Source organism: Ricinus communis, chromosome 8, assembly GCF_019578655.1.
Source record: "Ricinus communis isolate WT05 ecotype wild-type chromosome 8, ASM1957865v1, whole genome shotgun sequence".
NCBI classification, from domain to species: domain Eukaryota; kingdom Viridiplantae; phylum Streptophyta; class Magnoliopsida; order Malpighiales; family Euphorbiaceae; genus Ricinus; species Ricinus communis.
Window position 1 is genome coordinate 2,187,004 of NC_063263.1, and position 19,642 is coordinate 2,206,645.

General features: G+C 32.7%; 1 protein-coding gene across 1 annotated transcript; it reads left to right on the top strand.

Annotated features, from left to right (window-relative positions):
• The first annotated feature begins 10,187 nt into the window (after positions 1-10,187).
• On the top strand, positions 10,188-18,557 carry LOC8282416 (serine/threonine-protein kinase BSK1). The gene is made up of 9 exons (XM_002525703.4): positions 10,188-10,736; positions 10,848-10,983; positions 12,442-12,575; positions 12,681-12,786; positions 14,613-14,698; positions 16,230-16,418; positions 17,204-17,368; positions 17,452-17,565; positions 18,021-18,557. The coding sequence occupies exons 1-9, from the start codon at positions 10,416-10,418 to the stop codon at positions 18,270-18,272; spliced, it is 1,503 nt and encodes a 500-aa protein (XP_002525749.1). The 5' UTR covers positions 10,188-10,415; the 3' UTR covers positions 18,273-18,557.
• Positions 18,558-19,642: the final 1,085 nt, after the last annotated feature.

Below are 19,642 nucleotides of genomic sequence, written 5' to 3' on the forward strand. Positions count from 1 at the left end.
AACCTGATTTCAATAGAGATGGTGGATCAGAATTACTGGAAAGAGTTTTTCATGTCAATCATGTGGAAGTAGCCATCCACATGAAATCTGAAGACTTCCACCAATTAATCCCTTGTAAGGCTGAAAGGCTTGCCAAAAAGGTTGAAGGTGATGCCATAGTGGACTAAGGGTCACTAAGCTTCTTCTTGACATCTAGGATGTACAAGAATTCCTTTGTGTGAGCTCCACAAGCCCATCTTTATAGGGAACACAATTTTTTTCTAATCTAAACCTTTAATCCCTTTTATAATGTTTTTTTTCAATACCTAATTGCCTAAAGGGATGCGTTGAGGGTATTTTTTAGCTACAATTTCCTTAGAGGTAATTACTTAATACCTCTTCTTTTCTTTCTCACTTATCCCTCTTATCCTATCTAGAATTCGGGCTACTTCTATTTGGGGATCATCTATAGCTATGCCTTTGCCTTTCTCTTTTCTAGTACTACTAGTCTTGGGTGCCATACGATTTGGTTTTGAAAGATAAAGAAAGAAAATTTGGAGTTTGTGAAAGAGAAATAAGAGTTGACAAGAAGAAATAATTAAAAATGAATAAGAGTAAGTTAAAACATCTTTTTGAGGGGTTTATATAGCTTAAAATCATAGAAAAATGGCTATAAATGCATTTAATGTATATTTTCAAAAGTTTGTAACGATTTTCAAAAATACAGGATTAATCGCGAACGCGCTATGCTCATCGCGTCCATAAATTTTGAAAATTATGTTTAATAGGTATAGAACTTTTAAAATCGCATTCGCGAAGTGGGGCTTGCATCCATGAAACATGTGGATTTGAGAAATGGCCAGAAATCCAATTTTTGCATTCTCAACAACCATGTAGCATCAGCGAATTGATTGAAAATTGTGTCATACAATTCTAATACCTAAGAACATGTCCACGATTTACGGTCAAAAAGAGAGATTTTAATTTTACCTTTGATAGAAAACCATTTGAAAAAAACTTATAGCATAATCTTTTTTTATCACTTATTAATTTTAGAATAGCATAGGAGTGCTAAAAATCATTGATGGTGACTTTGAGCAAAAACTTAGTTATTCTTAGATCATGATAAATTGAATGCACAAGAACAATAGTAATCAACCAAAAAGGACATATCGACACATATATCATGCTTAAGAATCAAGAAAGTCTCCATATATTATACAAACTTTCATCTTAATGAAATTTAATCTTTCCTCATTTAAAGATTTGGTGAAGATGTCGACAAGTTGCTTATTAGTGTCAATGAATTCTAATACTATATCTCCACTTTGCATATGGTCTCTTAAGAAATGATGTTTAATTACTCTTAGCGTATTGAATGGGATTCTTTAAAAGATTTATAGCACTAGTGTTATCATATTTAATAGGAATGTGATCAATCTCTCTCCTATAATCTCTTAATTGTTGCCTCATTCAAAGGATTTAAGTGTAACAATATCACGCCGCCACATATTTGGCTTTCATAGTGAAGAGAGTAATAAAAACTTATTTCTTGCTAAACCAAGACACCAAACATTCACCTAAAAGATTATAAAAACTGAAAGTTTTCTTTCTATCTAAGAGACTTCCCGCATAATCGGCATCCGAATAACCAATTATGTCAAAAGATAATTCTCTGGGATACCATAGTCCTAAATGTAATATACCATGCAAATACTTCAAGATTCTTTTGACGACATTTAAATATACTCTTTAGGAGATGATTAAAATCTAGCACATAGATAAACACTATACATGATATTGGGTGTAAAGGTGGTTAAATATAAGAGAGAACTGATCATTACCTCTATAGAGCTTTTCATTTACACTCTTAGCCTTCTCATCTTTGTTTAATTTTGTTGTGACACTCATGGGAGTCTTGGCTACTTTGTAACCATCCATCTCAAATTTCTTCAAGAGTTCTTTTGTGTATTTGGATTGGTTGATGAGTATTTCATCCTTGCTTTGCTTGATTTGGAGACCAAGGAAGAATTTGAGTTCTCCCATCATATGCTCATCTTAAATTCCCTAATCATACACTTGGCAAAATCCTCATAAAGCAATTCATTAGTAGCACCAAACATAATATCATCAAAATAAATTTCTACAATGAAAGTATCAAGCTTGTATTTTTTACAAACAAAGTAGTATCAACTTTTTCTTTAAAAAAACCATTTTCAATTAAGAATGAACTAGCCTTTCATACCAAGCTCTAGAATCTTGCTTTAAACCATATAAGGCTTTAGTCAACTTAAAAACATGATTTGGAAATTTATGATTTTCAAAATCCAAAGGTTGTTCAACATAAACTTCCTTCTTAATGAAACCATTTTGCAATGCACTTTCACATCTATTTGAATAATTTAAAATTCATGTGGCATGTATATGCTAAAAGAATTCTTATGGCTTTTAATATAGTAATCAGAGCAAAGATCTCATCATAATCAATGCCTCCCTCTTGGTTGTAACCTTTTGCAACCAATCTAGCTTTATTCCTATGATAGAACCTTGCTCATTTAAATTGTTTCTAAATATCCATTTGCACCAAATAATTTGGTGGTCATTAGGTCTAGAAACAAGTTCCTATACTTTGTTTCTTTCAAATTGGTTGAGTTCATCTTGCATAGCAATCACCCAACTCTCATTATTTAGAGCCTCATCTATGGTTCTTGGTTCAAATTGAGAAACAAAGGCTAGATTATTTAAAGCCATAAGTTTAGAACAAGTACGTACACCTTTTGATAAGTCCCTAATGAATTGAGTAGGTAGGTGATCCTTTTTGAAGTTCCACCCCTTGGGATTTGTGAATTCTCCATGACTTGAGGTTCTTGGATTGCATTGCTACTTGGTTGTCTTTCTTGATTGTCCTCAATGGATTCTTCAATCCCTTTTGATAGGTCATTAAAATTGACTTTGAGCTTCAAATGTACCTACAAGACCATTCACAATAATACCTTTCCAAAGATCAAGCTTGCTTGATTCATCAAATACAAGATTCATAGACTCTTCAGCTACTAAAGTTTATTTGTTAAAGACTCTATAAGCTTTGCTCATTGTGGAGTAGCATAGAAAAATTCCTATATTGATGTTAGAGTCAAATTTTTCAAGATTTGTTTTAGTATTCAAAATGTAGCATTTGCATCCAAACACTCTTAAATATGGAAACTTTAGGCTCTCTTCCATTCTAAAGCTCATATGAAGTTTTATTTACTAAAGGTCTTTTAGAAACTCTATTAGTAATATAACAATTAGTATCAACGGCTTCTGCCTAAAAGTAAGAAGGAAGGTTATACTCGTTGAGCATTGTTCTAGCCATTTCCACTAGTGTTCTATTTTTCTACTCCATAACTCCGTTTTGTTGTAGTGTCCTAAGAAATGAAAAATTATATGAAATCTCAATTTTTTTTGCAAAGTGGTTCAAAGAAATCATTTTTAAATTCTTTTCTATGATCACTTCTTATTAAGGAGATTAAATATCCTTTTTTATGTTGTACGCGTTTTGCAAAAGTTTGAAAACATTAAAAGCTTGATTCTTATAAGCAAGAAAATTAATCGAAGTAAATCTATAGTAATCATCAATTATGATAAATGCATATTACTTTCCACTAGACCTGTTCATGGGCCAGGCCTAGGCAAGCTCGGGCCGGACTTGACTTTTTTTTGAACAAGCCCGAAGATTTTTTAATATCTCTCTACCTAAGCCCGAACCCTAAATTTGTTAAAAGCCAAATTCTGCTATTAAACACGGTAGACATGTTCATGGGTCGGACATGATTATAGTTTTAATAATAATAAAACTATAAGCAGAAATAATAGCTAGCTAAGTGGTATAAGGCACTTAATTATAAAAACAAGGTCACAGGTTCGAGTGGTGACTATGACATATTTATTTTAAACCTATTTTTTAGTAATTATACTAGATATCGGGCCGGACCGAGCCGGGCTTAGGTTTCAATATAAGACCCAAGCCCGCCCATAATAATCCGGGCTTCTTGTCGGGCTCGGGCCGAGCTTGTACTAAAAATAATGTGTCCAAGCCCGACCCAAAGAGTGCGGGCTTGGGCAGGCTGGGCGGCACCCAGGCCCATGAACAGGTATACTTTCCACCCAAATTAGCTACTCTATTTGGTCCAAACAAATCCATATGAGGTAGTTGGCGTGGTCTAGAAGTATTTACAATGTTCTTTGATTTAAAGGATGATAGATGTTGTTTTTCCATTTGATATGGCTCATAAGGTTTGTCCTTGATGAACTTGACCTTAGGGAGTTCATTCACTAGCTCCTCTTTGGCTAACTTATATAGAAGCTCCATACTTGCATGACCAAGTCTTCTATGCTATAGCCAAGATTCATCACTAATGAACTTAAAACACTTGAAGATTAGGTAGCAATCTTGTGTAGGTCAATTAAGTAATTATTGCCACTTATTTTTCCTTTAGACACTACTTTTTCATCCATTAGGGTATTGACATAGCATCAATTGAAGTCAAAAAGTAACTTTGTTACCTTTGTCACATAATTGACTTATACTTAACATATTATGCCTTAGTACATCAACTGGGAAAATATCATCAAAAAAAGATTGACCATCCTTACCAATAGAACCAATGTCAATTATCTTACCATTGTCATCATTACCAAATGTGACTTTGCCTCTATCATAATCTTTGACATTCATAAAGATGTTCTTATCTTTGTTATGTGTCTTGAACATCCACTATCAATTTGCCAAAGATTTATGCTTGTGGACTTAAGACACACCTACTATTTTAGTCTTTTTTCACAAGGCTAAGAACAAACCTAAGTGTTTTCTTAAGGTTCACATTTTAACCCAACTATTTTTCTATGCTCACACTCTAACTCAACTGTTTTTTCTAGGCTCACACTAACCCAATTTAAGATTCTCAATCTTAGTTACAAGAAAAATTAATCCCTTATCCAAGTGCACAACCTAACTCTTTTAAGTTTTGAATACAAAAATCAATCACTCAACTACCCAAAGATTTAAGCCCTTTCTTGAATCTTTAATACAAGAAGAGCTTAATGAAGAAATAGAAGTTGTTGAGAGATATTATAATAGGAAGCTCAAGTAAATGCTCTTGCTAACCCTATAACTATTAAAAATGATATTTTTATAGTTCTAGAGAAAATAGAGACATTGTACTCTCATTAAATGAAAATATATCCATTTCAACAACCTTTAAAGATGTAGGTTTATTGCTGGAAAAAATGTCGTGAATCTTTCAGCAACAAATCCATATTCAAAAGTTTGAAGCCAATCATGGTTATGAAAAAAAGTTCATAGCTAGGAATACCTTTTTCACGGTTGGAAACTTTGATTGTGAAGGCTATTGGACTTGTAAGGAAAAAGTTCTTTAGTGTGAATCTTTGTTCATGGCTGGGAAGATTCTTTCATGATCGTGAAGGGTTACTTTCACGATTGGAAATATTAGCCCTGAATGCTTCTGTGACTTCTTGAAAAACTAAAGGTTGAAATATTTTTCACGAGCGTGAAAATAGATCTTCATGGTTGGGAAGGTTCCTCGTGAGCCCTTTTGTCCTTTTTGATTTGGTCCTTTAATTATGCATGGTTGGAAAAGTCAGATTCACGATCGTGAATAATTCTTCATCGACGTGAATTTACCTTGTAAAAATATTAAGAATTTTTATTCTACTATCCTTGCATAAAAGCACTTAGTAAAAAAGTTCGATAATCTTAATTGTTTGTGACCACTAAAATAGGATTAATAACCCTCAAGGTTCAATATTCTCTCCCTTTTTCATGGTGACGCATAATTAAATAAAGAAGTTAAAAGGATGAAGATTCTCCCCCTTTCAAAGATAGTTTATACGCATAATTTCATAAACAAAATGCAACTATGATATTCATTGAAAGCACACTCCAAATCATAATAGAGTTTATTTATGTAAATTTGACCATTAATATAAACACAATACACTAGTAATTAACATATCAACAAAACACATTAATAATCAACACAATTAAATTGCTAAATGAATAATTAGCAAGTGAATTGTTCAATTAGTTCCTAGGCCTAAGGATAATTCTATTATTGGTACCAAATGGGTGTTTAGAAATAAACTTGATGAAGGCAATACCATTACTAGGAATAAGATTAGGCTAGTAGCTAAAGGCTTTAACCAAGAAGAAATGATAGATTATGATGAAACCTTTGCTCTTGTTGCAAGGTTAAAGCCATTAGATTATTATTTGCATATGCATCTCATATGTTGTTCCAAATAGATGTTAAAAGTGCTTTTCTTAATGGTTATATTGAAGAGGAAGTATTTGTTGAGCAACCTCTCGGATTTGAAGATCACGAATTTCTAAATCACATTTTTAAGTTGCAAAAGGCTTTATATGGTTTGAAACAAGCTCTTAGAGCTTGGTATGAGAGATTAAGCTCATTCCTTTTAGCAAACGGTTTCTCAAAAGGAAAAGTCGATACAACTCTTTTTATTAAAAAGCATAAGCATGATACATTGATTGTGCAAATATATTTTGATGACATTATATTTGGTGCTACTAATGAATGCTTGTGTGATGAGTTTTCTAAGTATATGCAAAATGAGTTTGAGATGAGCATGATGAGGGAGCTCAAGTACTTTCCTAGAGTTCAAATAAAGCAATGTGATGAGGGAATTTTCATCAATCAAGCAAAGTACACCAAAGAGTTGCTTAAAAACTTTGGGACGGAAGGAGCAAAGCCAAGCAAGGCTTTCATGAGCACAACTATAAAACTTGACAAGGATAAAGGTGGTATAATCTAATTTGTAAAATGAAATATCAAGATATGATTGGTGATCTTCTTTATCTTACCGCTAGTAGATCGGATATCATGTTTGCCACATGTTTATGTGGCCGCTTTCAATCTTGTCTTAAAGAATTTCACTCGCATGCAGTAAAAAGAATTTTAAAGTATCTTGTTGGCACATTGCATTTAGGTATATGGTATCCTAAGAGGAATGCATTTGACTTCATTAGTTATTCGGATGCGGATTGTGTAGGCTGCATCCTAGATAGAAAAAGTACCTCTGGTACTTGTTAATTTCAAGGAAATTTCCTTGTTTTTTGGTTTAACAAAAAATAAAATTTGGTTGCCTTATCAATTACCGAAGCCGAAATATGTTGATATCGGTTGTTGTTGCACTCAAGTGCTTTGGATCAAACAACAACTCTTAAACTTAAAGTCTCTCTTAATCACACTCTTATCAAATGTGACAATACTAGTGCCATTAACATAATAGCCTCTATTAATCTTTACTTCAGGGAAAGCAAGCCTCTTATTTTCATTTCTACCCTTAGCTTAATAGGAATCCTCATTTGACAATGTCAAATGTCAGTGGTAATCATCCTTGTAATATGGGGAAGCTTTGGTAGCAATTCAAGCAAATCAAGCTTATTCGTCCTTTAGGAGCAAGCAAGAACAACTACTCTCTCAACAAGTAACCTTTTTTCAATAGGAGGAAGTCGCTCCTAGTTCTAGTCATACCTTTAGTTTGACCTCTTACCATCTAAGAATCCTATTCAACATTCTAGGACTAAGTATATTGACATTAGGCATCATTTCTTGTATGATCATGTGCATAATGGTGATGTTATGTTAGAGTTTGTTGATACTACACATTAACTTGCTGATATTTTTACCAAACTTCTTAATGAAGAAAGCACGAACTTCATTAAGGGAGAAATTAGCATGATTGATGGTAGTCTATTATAACTTGTTCATGCTTTTCTTGTTCTGCTTGCTTAAAAAAATGTGAACCTTTTGTATTTGTGTAAATTCTTCATGTAACTCAAGCACTCTTACATTGTACATTTTTAGCATAAATTGATTCCCAAAAGCTTAATATTTGCTCAAACTTATTTGAAAAGGGTTCTTAAAGTTTTTTTTTTTAAAAATTTTCCATGCTTTCATTTCATGGCTGAGAACATTATTCCCACCTATGAAAACAGGTCCTCATAGCCGTGAATTTTCATTCATAGCCATGAAAATAGTTCTTGAAGCAAAATACTCAATTTTGACAAAAGACTTCACGGTCCCACTCATAAATTTTAGGTTTCATGGCTGTGAATTATTTTTCACGAGTGTGAACCAGATTTTCACGGTCGTGAATAATTCTTCACCAGCGTGAACGCTGCAAATTCTATAAAAATAAAAACTAACGACTCTCTTTCAAAACCCCAATAACTCTTTTTATTTCTTCTAAAACTAGTCATTTCAACCTTAAATTTCACTTAAAGCATCTTTTCTCTCAAATACTCCTTCAATTTGAGCATCTTTCAATTCAATCTTTCAAAAACTCTCTTTTTTGAAATGCAAATCCCTAGAATATCTTCATCCATCTATTCTCCAAAGTAAACGTGTTAAGATGTATCCAAGAAGGGGAAATCCTCAAGTGATGGTGATTATGTGGCCTCCTTACTCAGCAGAGAATACAAGAAGAGACATGCTTATTCATACTATAAATGTAACACATACTAGGAATTTTTGGGATGCTTTAGTAAAACTAGAGTTGAAGGATAAAATGGTTGATGTCTTAACTAAAAATGGTTGGATGAAACTTGTCAGTATTAGAGAAGAAACATATAGGAAACTCATTCTAAAATTTATGTCCACACTTGAGTTAAAATTCAATGGTGACATGTCATTTCAACTAGAGAGTTAGAAAAACTTTGATAGCCTCTTAATTTGCTATCATTTCTAGTCTACCTTTTGAGGATGCCCTTTATGAGTGTGAAATTATTGAGTTTCACCCTTGAGATCTCTCATTGGTGGTAGTAATTGGGATGTGAAAACCGCTAAAGCTTCCTCCCTTAGTGATCTTATCCATAAATACATTCATAGGTTTATGTCCTTCTTTATTTGTCGTAGAGGTGAGAGTAATGATTGGATACTATCTTTATCAAGTTTTTTTTCCCTTTTATTTTACTCTGATTTTCAAATGAAAGAAAATTTATAATAAATCTTTATTTTATTTTATTTTTTATCTTTCTCTAATCCAACTATAGAGTTAATGATATAATTTTACCAGGGGATAATAAAATATTTAACTTGATTGAGTTATTAATTGGAAAAACATGCTTATTTAGAAATATTTTTATCTTTTTTTTCCATTTCTCATTTTTAAAATATTTATTTATTAAACAGCATGTTGAGTAAATTAAAAAAATTGATTTTTTAAAATTTTTTAGAATTGTATAATTTTTATTCTGAAAATAAAATAATGATAATAAATATTTTATTAATATATTTTATTTTAATATTAAATTTTAAAATTAAAGACTACATAATTTTTTTTTCAAATAATTGTAGGTAAAAAGCCTAAGAAATGGCTATAAATATGACTGTAGTTTACTATAATAAATTCACTTAAAAATAAAAGGTACAATGTAAGCTTTGTTTCTAAAGAAAATACAGAAAATTTGGTATGCTTGAATTTTATTTATATTTGTCTGAATTTAATTGTTTGCGTTTCCATTCTCTTTTTTTCTTTTTTCTTTTTTATTCTTTGGCTTTTCTAACTGATAGTTGAGAAATAGAGTTTCAAAATAATTTTCACTTTTGATTCTCTCTCCTCCTGCTTATTATTCTCGATCTTTTCATTAACCATTTGACTTAAATTAATTAAATAATTAATTAAGAAATAAAATAAATAAATATAAATTTTTTTGGACCAAATCGGTAGCTTTTTGCACTTTATAGAGTGTACATAGTGTAAAGGATTGTACATTATCAATGACATGTCCCAGCTAAATACTCGTCCAAATTTTAATATTTTAATATTATATTCAACTGATAAAATAAGATTTCTGCGAGAACGAATATTACAATTTAAATCTTATAATTATAAGCTCCAAATAAATATTTTAGTATATTTATGTATTTTTTGCCAGCCCTTCATGTTATTATTTATAAATATATATTAAAAAAATGTATAAGTTTTACTATTAGATCGATTGAGTTAAAGAAAAACTATTAGATTGATTGAATATTTTAGATGGACCGATGAAAAAATGGGATGATTTATTTATGACCCAACCAAGAAAAGAAAAGAAAGCAGTTAAAAGAGAGCGAAGGGAACTGTTAGAAATTATAAAAGCTTTTATTACAATTATACAATACGGCAGAAAAAATTAAAAAAACAACTGACAGCAGAAGAAAGAAAAGGCAAACAAAAAGGAAAAAAACACAAAACCCAAAATTCTCTCTCTCTCTCTCTCTCTCTTTTCTTTCTCTTCTTCTTCTTCTTCTTCTTCAACCTGTAAGCTACGCTTACACATGCTTAAAACATAAATCCTTTTTGATTGAATCACTAGACAAAAGAAGAAAAGAAAAGAGGGAATTAAAGAAGCAAGCAATCAAAAGTTAATTATGGGGTGTTGTGAATCTTCATTAGTAACAGAAACCCATCCAGAAAAGGACCAAACGAAAAAACAAACCCAAATTAATAACCATAATAACCCATCTCCATCTTCTGTGCTTCTAGACCCTTCTACTGGAATCCCATCTTTCTCTGAGTTCTCTTTCTCAGACCTCAAAGCAGCCACTGATAACTTCAGCTCTGACAATATAGTCTCTGAAAGTGGTGAAAAAGCTCCTAATCTTGTATACAAGGGCCGCCTTCAGAACCGCCGTTGGATCGCTGTTAAAAAATTTACTAAGATGGCTTGGCCTGATCCTAAGCAGTTTGCGGTTGTTATTATTACTATTATTATTATTAATTTGTTGGTTTTTATTTATATTATTGAAGTCGGTTTTGATTGGTTTTACTTTTTGGGTATGTTTTGTTTTGTGGGTTTGCAGGAGGAGGCTTGGGGTGTTGGGAAGTTGAGACATAAAAGGTTGGCTAATTTGATTGGGTATTGTTGTGATGGAGACGAGAGGCTTCTTGTTGCTGAATACATGCCTAATGATACTTTAGCTAAGCATTTATTTCACTGTATGTGTTTCTTTCTTTCTTTTTTCATTTTTATATGTAGAAAAAATCGTGAGTGATTTAGTTCAATTTTGTTGATTTTATTGCAAAATGCTTTCTATGTTTCTTGGTTTTGCTTATGTATTTATTTGATTGTATGGCTTGATTTCTTTCCTTTTTCACATGTCTGAGTTGGTTGCATTCTTAAATGCTTTATATGATGCTTTAATGAATGTACTTTGAGAATACCTGGTTGTTGAATTTATGTAATCTCTAAGCTGCCCTTTTGGGTATCATTGCAAAGATATGATCATTTATATGAATTTACTTTTGGAACTTTTCTCTGACGTAGGCTTTACAAGCCCAATAAATTTAAATGGTGTGATTTATGCTCAGAAACAGAATTAGAGAGATACAGTGTGTTCAAATAGGATATGGAAACAACCAATTAAATCTCTGGAAACAAAATGCACTGAACTCATGGCTAAAGAACTCTGAAAATGCAAAAAGGTGGCGCACTTGCTGTAAAAGTTAGCTTTTTATTTCCGAGAACTTCCAAACTTGAAACTTGGAGCCTGGGCGTCATCTATTATGGCCGCTAATGGTTCCAAGCATTTCTATCCAACCAAATTTGCTACATCCTTGCAGCCAATGCTGCTTTGGTAATCAAAACCCAGGGTCTTACCCCTTTACAATTTCAACATACTGAAGCCAACGTGCAGACCAATACTGGCCTTGTTCACGTTTTCTGATGAGAGTTCAATCTTGGAAATATTGTCTCCAAGTTCCTCAACTCTCCTCTAGTGCCATTAACTGTGTTTTCCTGAAATGCTCCATTGTAGCCTTTCTGTCTTCTACTGTTAGTCCGTTCTTGACAGCTAGGCATGCTGTAAGTGTTTGTTTGCAGAATGATTCTATAATCCAAATGGAATGATATCAATAAATTTCAGGTAGCTTCAGAAATTAGCACTCTCTTTTTATATCATTATGTTGAGCGAAATTGGAAAGTTACAGAACAAACCTCACCTTGAATATACACTAGTGGTCAATGCATACATTAGAGGTACTATATCTTGAAACTTCAGAGTGCAACTGATACTATAATGGCTTATGGTTCTGTGCCCGTACAAAATGGACATCTAGGATACTAATTAACATGCCAAAAATAAATTTTTTTGCCTATTGTGGATTGTATGCTTGAAATATTCACCTGAAGTATTTAAGGCTATTGGCTGGAATGGAGATAATCTGGGAGCTTTTACTTCTAAGAAGGTTAGATAAACCCAGGTCGACTGAATTAATGTCGACCTAGAAAAGAACTTGTAATTCAAGTATTCTTTTTTTTTTTTCAAATGTCTATTTTCATTTCCTTGTAATAGATTTTTGCATCAGCCAAACTAGAAAATTAAACCAATTTATTGAGGTTGGATCTGTATTATTCTACTTGATAGTCTTATTTCAATTTTTTATCACTATTCGCAGGGGAAAATCAAACCATTGAATGGGCAATGCGTTTAAGAGTAGCCTTTTACATTGCTGAAGCCTTAGATTATTGCAGTTCTCAAGGGCGTCCATTATACCATGATTTGAATGCGTATAGGGTTCTCTTTGATGAGGTATTTTGACTTCCACATTTGTTAATATGGTGCTCCTCTGGATATTTTAGAAGCAGTTTATGTCCCTTTGCGTTGATTATCCATTTTAAGTGATATACCTTGTAGGATGGAGATCCGCGCCTTTCATGTTTTGGCTTGATGAAAAACAGTAGGGATGGGAAAAGTTACAGCACAAATCTTGCTTACACGCCTCCTGAGTATTTAAGAAATGGTAAGGAATTTTCTTTTTCTTTCTATTGCGTTCTCATTAGTCTGCTAGTTTTTGGCTTTGAAATGCTTGCTTACATAAATTACCTTGGAAACTGAGTCAAACTCTTTTTGACGGTACTTACTCAGGTGTCTACTTTATCTAAATCCACTGAAATAATACTATATCTTAATATCTTATGATGAATTGAGTTCTGATCCCTTATGTTTTTGTTTTGGGGTTCTTCAATCAATTTGGGATTGAATTTGAATTTACCAAGAATATAATAAGTTAAGAATAAAAATGTTGTCTGCAACTCTGGATGACTATCATTTCAAATCACTTTTTTTTCTCCTTCTTTTCTGGATTTTATATCTTTGCTAACATAACCGGATTGACTTTCATGGGGTTAATTATGACATACTCTTGATTTTTGTTTTCTGTATGTATTATCCACAACTATCTCTAGAAGCAAATTGCCCTGCTCTCAAAGATCATTGCTGGTTTTCTGTTAAAAGAAGTATAAAGAAATAATAAATTAACATCAGGATTTTCTAGTATGTTATCTGGATGCCTTAGTAACTGATTCCCCTATAGCTGCATTTATACAGAAAGCATGTGAAGTTGATAATTTATAGTTGATAGTGGGGCCATAACAAGCCTGTATCTTAGTTCATAGCTTGTAATGTTTTAGATTTAGCTCACTTGTGTTTAGTGACTTGAGACTTTGAAAGAAGTACGCTTAGCCAACAGCTTGTGAACAGGTTTGATAAAGGCTCATTCATGTTTATTTACTTGGACTATACGAGCTTGAACACAAATTTATATGATTGAGAAACAGATGTTAGTTAGTTACTTTACCTTGGTCATACTCTTTAAACATGCTGCTTTTGATCTTGTTGATGCTTATATATATAGTCTTTTACAGTTCGATGAGAGTTGTTCTATGGTATTCCATTCTGCGTGACCATGTAAGTCATTCTGAAATGGCATTCTATAATAAAAGAAATTAGCTATGAAACATGGGATTATAAATAAGAACAATTCCATGGGGTTTCCTTACGAGCTAATTAAAGGGCTGTATCCCTTAAAAACAGGAGACAGCTGTCATGAAGCATTAAACAAGCCTTTTGCAGTTATCACTTGGAGCTCATTTTAAAATAGAAAATGCACAAGTAATAAAAAATTAGCTCAATTGCATTTGGGGTACATTTCAAATCGGTTGTAGCTAAATTAATCTGAGCTTAGACACAAAACAAAGTTAGAGGACATTTGAGGTTGAGCTGACTTCCAGCCTAGTCTGACAAGAAATGAGACAGCCTTGAGCAAAGCAACACTTGGTTCAGCTCAACTTATTTATCTACAAACCCATCAAGATGTTTCAGTGACCTGAATTTTGGCACAACTTATATACGGGATTGGATGGGTAAACAAGACAAAGTAGCTATTCTAGGTTTTAACTTTTTTAGGAACTATATCTTGATCAATACTTAACTAAGCTACTTTTGGCTGTACAGAACTATATACGTATTCTAGTTTGCATCACAATAGTTTTGCTGAAGAGCATCTTACATATATTTAACTTTGTAGGCTTAGTTTTTTCCAAGGATGGATAAACTAGAATTTGCTGAAGCCTATATTTTATATTAGGTATGTGCTGTGGCATGGTGTTCACCTGCATGAAATAAGTTGTTTTGCCTTGTTTGTTTCAAAATAAATGTCAATAACAATTTCAAAATGCATTCATGTTATTGTGGAAAGATAATATTTCTTATGGAAGTTACACGATACTTTGTCCTTATATTATTTCAATCAATATTATTGTTGATGCCATAATTTGTTTTCTGTAGGAAGGGTGACCCCTGAAAGCGTTATGTACAGTTTTGGTACTGTTCTTCTGGACTTGCTAAGTGGAAAGCATATCCCTCCAAATCATGTAAGTGGTATATATTTATAGTACCATGTAGTAGGGTTGTTTATCGAACCCGCCTAACCCGATAACCTGACCCAAATTGATATGTAAGAACTAAAAAAACTGCAGTTTTAGATTAAAAACTTTCGGAATTCATGGAAAATTGATGTGTTTGGTTTGCGGGAGATCCATAAAAAGGTCGAGTGCCGACCAAATTGAGAGCCGTATTCGGCTACTTTAGAAGATCAAAATTTGTAAAAGATAGTTATCTGAATACTCACCTTCACGTTTCACTCACCGCTTCTGTCTCTCATGTGAACTTCTGCAAAGCAGTGCTATTTTCGCCTTTCATTTCATTTAATATTCCATCTTGATGATCTCAGATTCAAATTCACAGTGTGGATTTTAGAGAGATTTTCCACTGCTGATTGTTTGAAGAAAGAAGTTCAGGCATTGAGATATGGCTTTTGCAAGTTGTTTCTATATTTGAATTTTAAAAGATGATTTTGAAAATATTTTGTATCAGTAAGTAAAAATGTAGAATGATTTCAGGTGGGTTTTGATTGCAATGATTTTATTTTGTTTTCAAAGAAAATTAGCATGGTGAGTTCCATAGACTCAATAATGCCTTTTATGGATTCAAGATTCATTACCTTTTTCTTTTAATTCGATTGAAAACTAAGAATAGTTTATCTGTTGTCTATGGAAGGAGTTCTTGATTCTCTGTTTTTGCATGATGATATCTGACTGTTGAACCTATTGACGATTAACCTGAATATATCGGCTTCTCATCATTCTTAGTTTATGTCAGATTTGATATTTTTGACACCTGATTCTTGGTTTGGCATCTTACCCGATCTATGAACAACCCTACCATCATGCTAGTTATAGAAGTAAGACCTTGTATGTTTGTAACATTAATCAATTTCATTGGAAAAGTAGGTTGATGGTAGCACCCTCCATTCCCCTCCTTTTCTCATTGATTTTTCTTTAAGAGAAGATTTTAGAGTTTGATTGCAGATTAGCCAAATGGGAGTTCTCGCATTTCTAGGCTTAGCTCATTTATGATAGCTCTGAAGTGGCATTCAATTTGACTTCTCTCTCTCTCTCTCAATATAGTTTCTTTGTCTAATATGAGTTTAAGGTAGCTGATGGTTAATATGGTGAGTAAAACAAGGGGTATTGCTCAATAGTGTAAATAAACAAGCTCAAACAAGTTTTGGGGAGTTGAACCTTCAGATTTAGTTTGTTTCGGTCCCTTTTAGAACTTTTTATATACCTTATAAGGTATGTGATAATGTGGAGTCTAGAGTTGATTTCCACGAATATATCTAAACAGGGATTCCATTATAAATGCTACAAGATGAATATATTAACTGAACACAGGTCTTATTGTGCATAGTACTATAACATCTCAGGATCATCTTGGTTCTTTTTATAGTTCTCATACATGCACCAAAAGAATTTTATGCAAATATTTAGTACTCTTCCGTTTTTCGTCTATATATTTAGATAGAATCTTTGTTATTCTTTTGATAACTCTGCAAGTACACAGGCTCTTGATATGATAAGAGGCAGAAACATCATTTTGTTAATGGATTCACATTTAGAGGGAAACTTTTCCACAGAAGAAGCAACTGTGGTTGTTGGTCTTGGTTCTCAATGTTTGCAATATGAACCCAGAGAACGGCCTAGCACAAAGGATCTTGTTACAACACTTGCTCGCCTGCAAACGAAACTTGATGTAAGGGAGTTCAACCTTTCTTAACCATTTGATTTTTAAGTTGTCAATTCGAAACTGTTTCTTTTTCATAGTTAGTAATTACAGATATTGAATAATTTGAACGACTCTTAGGATGGCATCCTATGCTGATGGCACAAGTCACCTATTGAATGATCTTGTTGCAGGCACTGGCCACTGACCAAGTTCGGAGGTGGTCGCTATAAAAGAAATTGTGATTTGATGGAATCCAATGGACTGGCAATAATATGTTTAGACACCGGGTCTTTAATGTTGAATTAGAATACTTGGTTGAATATTCTATGACATAGTTTACTCTTGATGTCTGTTTATCGAGCAAATCCCTCAGTATATTTTGAACTTTAGGGCACAACACAAAGACGGACCAATGAATTGTGTATTCTATTTTAAACACTGTATCTTTTTCTCTGAAATGTTAAAAGATGCTGTAACTATTTCTAGTTTAAGATAGATTTAGGACACCTATATTTTGTAGGAGCTGGTCTACTCTTTGGTTAATCTATTTAATTTGGCTTTTGGTGGGGATGATATCAATGTTTAGTGTCAAGTTCACTTATTTATTTCTTTATGGTGCTTTATATAAAATGGACAATGGTCTTTTTGTGTACAGAGAAATAAATTAATAAATGAGGTTCCCACTTTTTTATATTTAGAATCTCTTTTTGTACAGAGAAATAATTAAATAAATGAGGTTCCCAATTTTTATATTCAAAGTTGAGCAGTATGTCATGTATAGAAACTAATTACTACTATTCTGAGTTTGGCAGGTCCCGTCGTATGTAATGCTTGGAATTGCAAAACATGAGGAAGCTCCGCCAACCCCTCAGCGCCCTCTCTCACCAATGGGTGAGGCTTGTTCAAGGATGGATCTCACAGCGATTCATCAGATCTTGGTTATGACACACTACAAAGATGATGAGGGAACAAATGAGGTAACTGACATAAATAGTATCAGCTCTTCTACATCTCCTTCGATTTTATGCTGAGAGGTTTTACTTGATGTGGTTTGGTCTAGTTATCTTTCCAAGAGTGGACACAACAAATGAGAGATATGCTGGACTCAAGGAAGCACGGGGACTATGCATTCCGTGATAAAGATTTTAAAACGGCAATTGACTGTTATTCCCAGGTATGCCTATGAAATTTGCCGAGTTGTGAGAAATTTTGGCTCCTTGACCCCTGATTTTTCTAGTATACTAGTTCTTTTTTTTTTTTTCAATTTATTTTCTAAACTATTTCACAGAAATATGTCTTTGTTTTGTGGATTATCGTAGTAAATGCTGAAAGTTTGTTGTCTGTCAATTCTGCATTCTGTTAGTTCCATCCATCTCACTTTCTCTCTCCATACAAGATTCTGTAAGGTTTCCTTTAGTACTGTTTTTTGTTTCTTGGGTGATGAGTGGTAACAGGGATCAGTTCTTTTGCTGAAATAGCTTTTTTTGTTGCATGGTTTCATATATTTCTTTGAGCTTGTAAGCATCCTCTTCTGTTTGCTTTATGCACACACGGGATAATGAGCACCTAACATTGGAACCCTGGCTAACTTTGGACACGATTTCGTTTGCTTTCTTTTTTCTTATGCAGTTCATAGATGTGGGAACCATGGTTTCTCCAACAGTTTTTGCACGGCGCAGTCTATGTTATCTCATGAATGATCAGCCAGATGCTGCCCTTCGAGATGCAATGCAAGCACAGTGTGTATATCCAGAGTGGCCTACAGCCTTTTATATGCAGTCAGTTGCACTTGCCAAACTGGACATGCATAATGATGCTGCTGACATGTTGAATGAAGCTGCTGCACTAGAAGAAAAGAAACGGAGTGGGAAAGGATCATGAGAATTGACTGTATCATCAATAAAAGTTCTCCCCTCCTTACAGATCATCGAGGCCACACCAAGTTCGTGTAAAATTTGAGCTCTGAATTGATTTCTTGTATCCATTTAAGAAAAGAAAAAAAAATTGTAATATATAAAGACATTGTTGCATTAATGCACACGTAATTTTCCCTCTTTGATGGGAATTAGTTGAGGTAGCTACGAGTTGTAATGATCTGTTTGTTCTTGAATGCACTTTCCCTACTGATTTTCCCGGTAGTAATTACTTGGAAATTGATCTGCTCAATGTTCTCTGCTCTAAGACCAAATTACAATTTCCTCTAAGTTTTGACTATTTGCTAATTAATGCTAGGCTTGATTGAAATTCATTAAAAAATTTATTTTATTTGAAAAAAATATAAAAGAGAAAATAAAATAAAAATAATAAAGTTAGAAGAGATTTAAATTAGAGATGGTAAACGGGCGGGTCGAGTCATATTCGGATAAGATCATTTTGGATTGCTAGTTTGGGTTCGGATTGGATTAGATTTTAGTTGGTTTGGGTTCAAATCTTTCTAGTCCTGCTTTTTTGAATTTAAAGAATTATGGGTTTGGTTCAAGTTGGTTCCAGATAAAATCTAGTTCTAGTTGTCTCAAATTTTGGGTCAAATTTCATATTAATTGATGTCTCAAAATTAGTATTCGTAAGTATATGAATTGAATTATAGTATATGCAAGTTTACTACGAGGTCGATTTTACAAGAAACTATAGAGGATATATTATAAAGATTAACTATTCACAAAGAATACTAAAAAAATAAATATAAATACTATAAGTCAATTTTTAAAAAGAGTTTAATATTTATAAAAGAGAGTAAATAAACTATAAAATAAATATGCAAATGAAATTATTAATGAAAACTATATGACAAAACTAGTATTTAGCTTAGTCATTTACTAAGTAATTTTCTTGTTTACTTCGAGCCTAGATTTAATGAATGAGATGGTGATGTATCTTTTCCTTTAGCCACCCAAACTAATGATGCAACTAAAATCTCTTACACCTACATAGATTGAAGTAAAGATGGTATTTTTAATACATTCAACCTAAAGATTTTCATAACAAGTATTATTATTAAATTGATATGATTGTCAACTAACAATAATAAATGAAACTAATAAAAATATGAAGGCAGAGAATCATTTATAAATATATAAATATCAAGGTTTATACATAACAAAAAGACTAAACTAAATATTTATAGAACTAGCTTGACATGTTTAATCTAATGGTCATTGTAATTAAATAGAAAAATATAAAAATAATATAAAAAGTAAAGGCTCTTTTTAAGTCAGGAATTTTTTAAGTACGAATATGATTGGTCCTTACTC

What these genes read in the sequence shown, in the direction of transcription:
- LOC8282416 (XM_002525703.4), top strand. Translation starts at nt 10,416, where the DNA reads ATGGGGTGTTGTGAATCTTCATTAGTAACAGAAACCCATCCAGAAAAG. An exon ending in AGCTAAGCATTTATTTCACT is followed by an intron (nt 10,984 to 12,441) that starts GTATGTGTTTCT and finishes CACTATTCGCAG; the next exon opens with GGGAAAATCAAACCATTGAA. An exon ending in TCCTGAGTATTTAAGAAATG is followed by an intron (nt 12,787 to 14,612) that starts GTAAGGAATTTT and finishes TGTTTTCTGTAG; the next exon opens with GAAGGGTGACCCCTGAAAGC.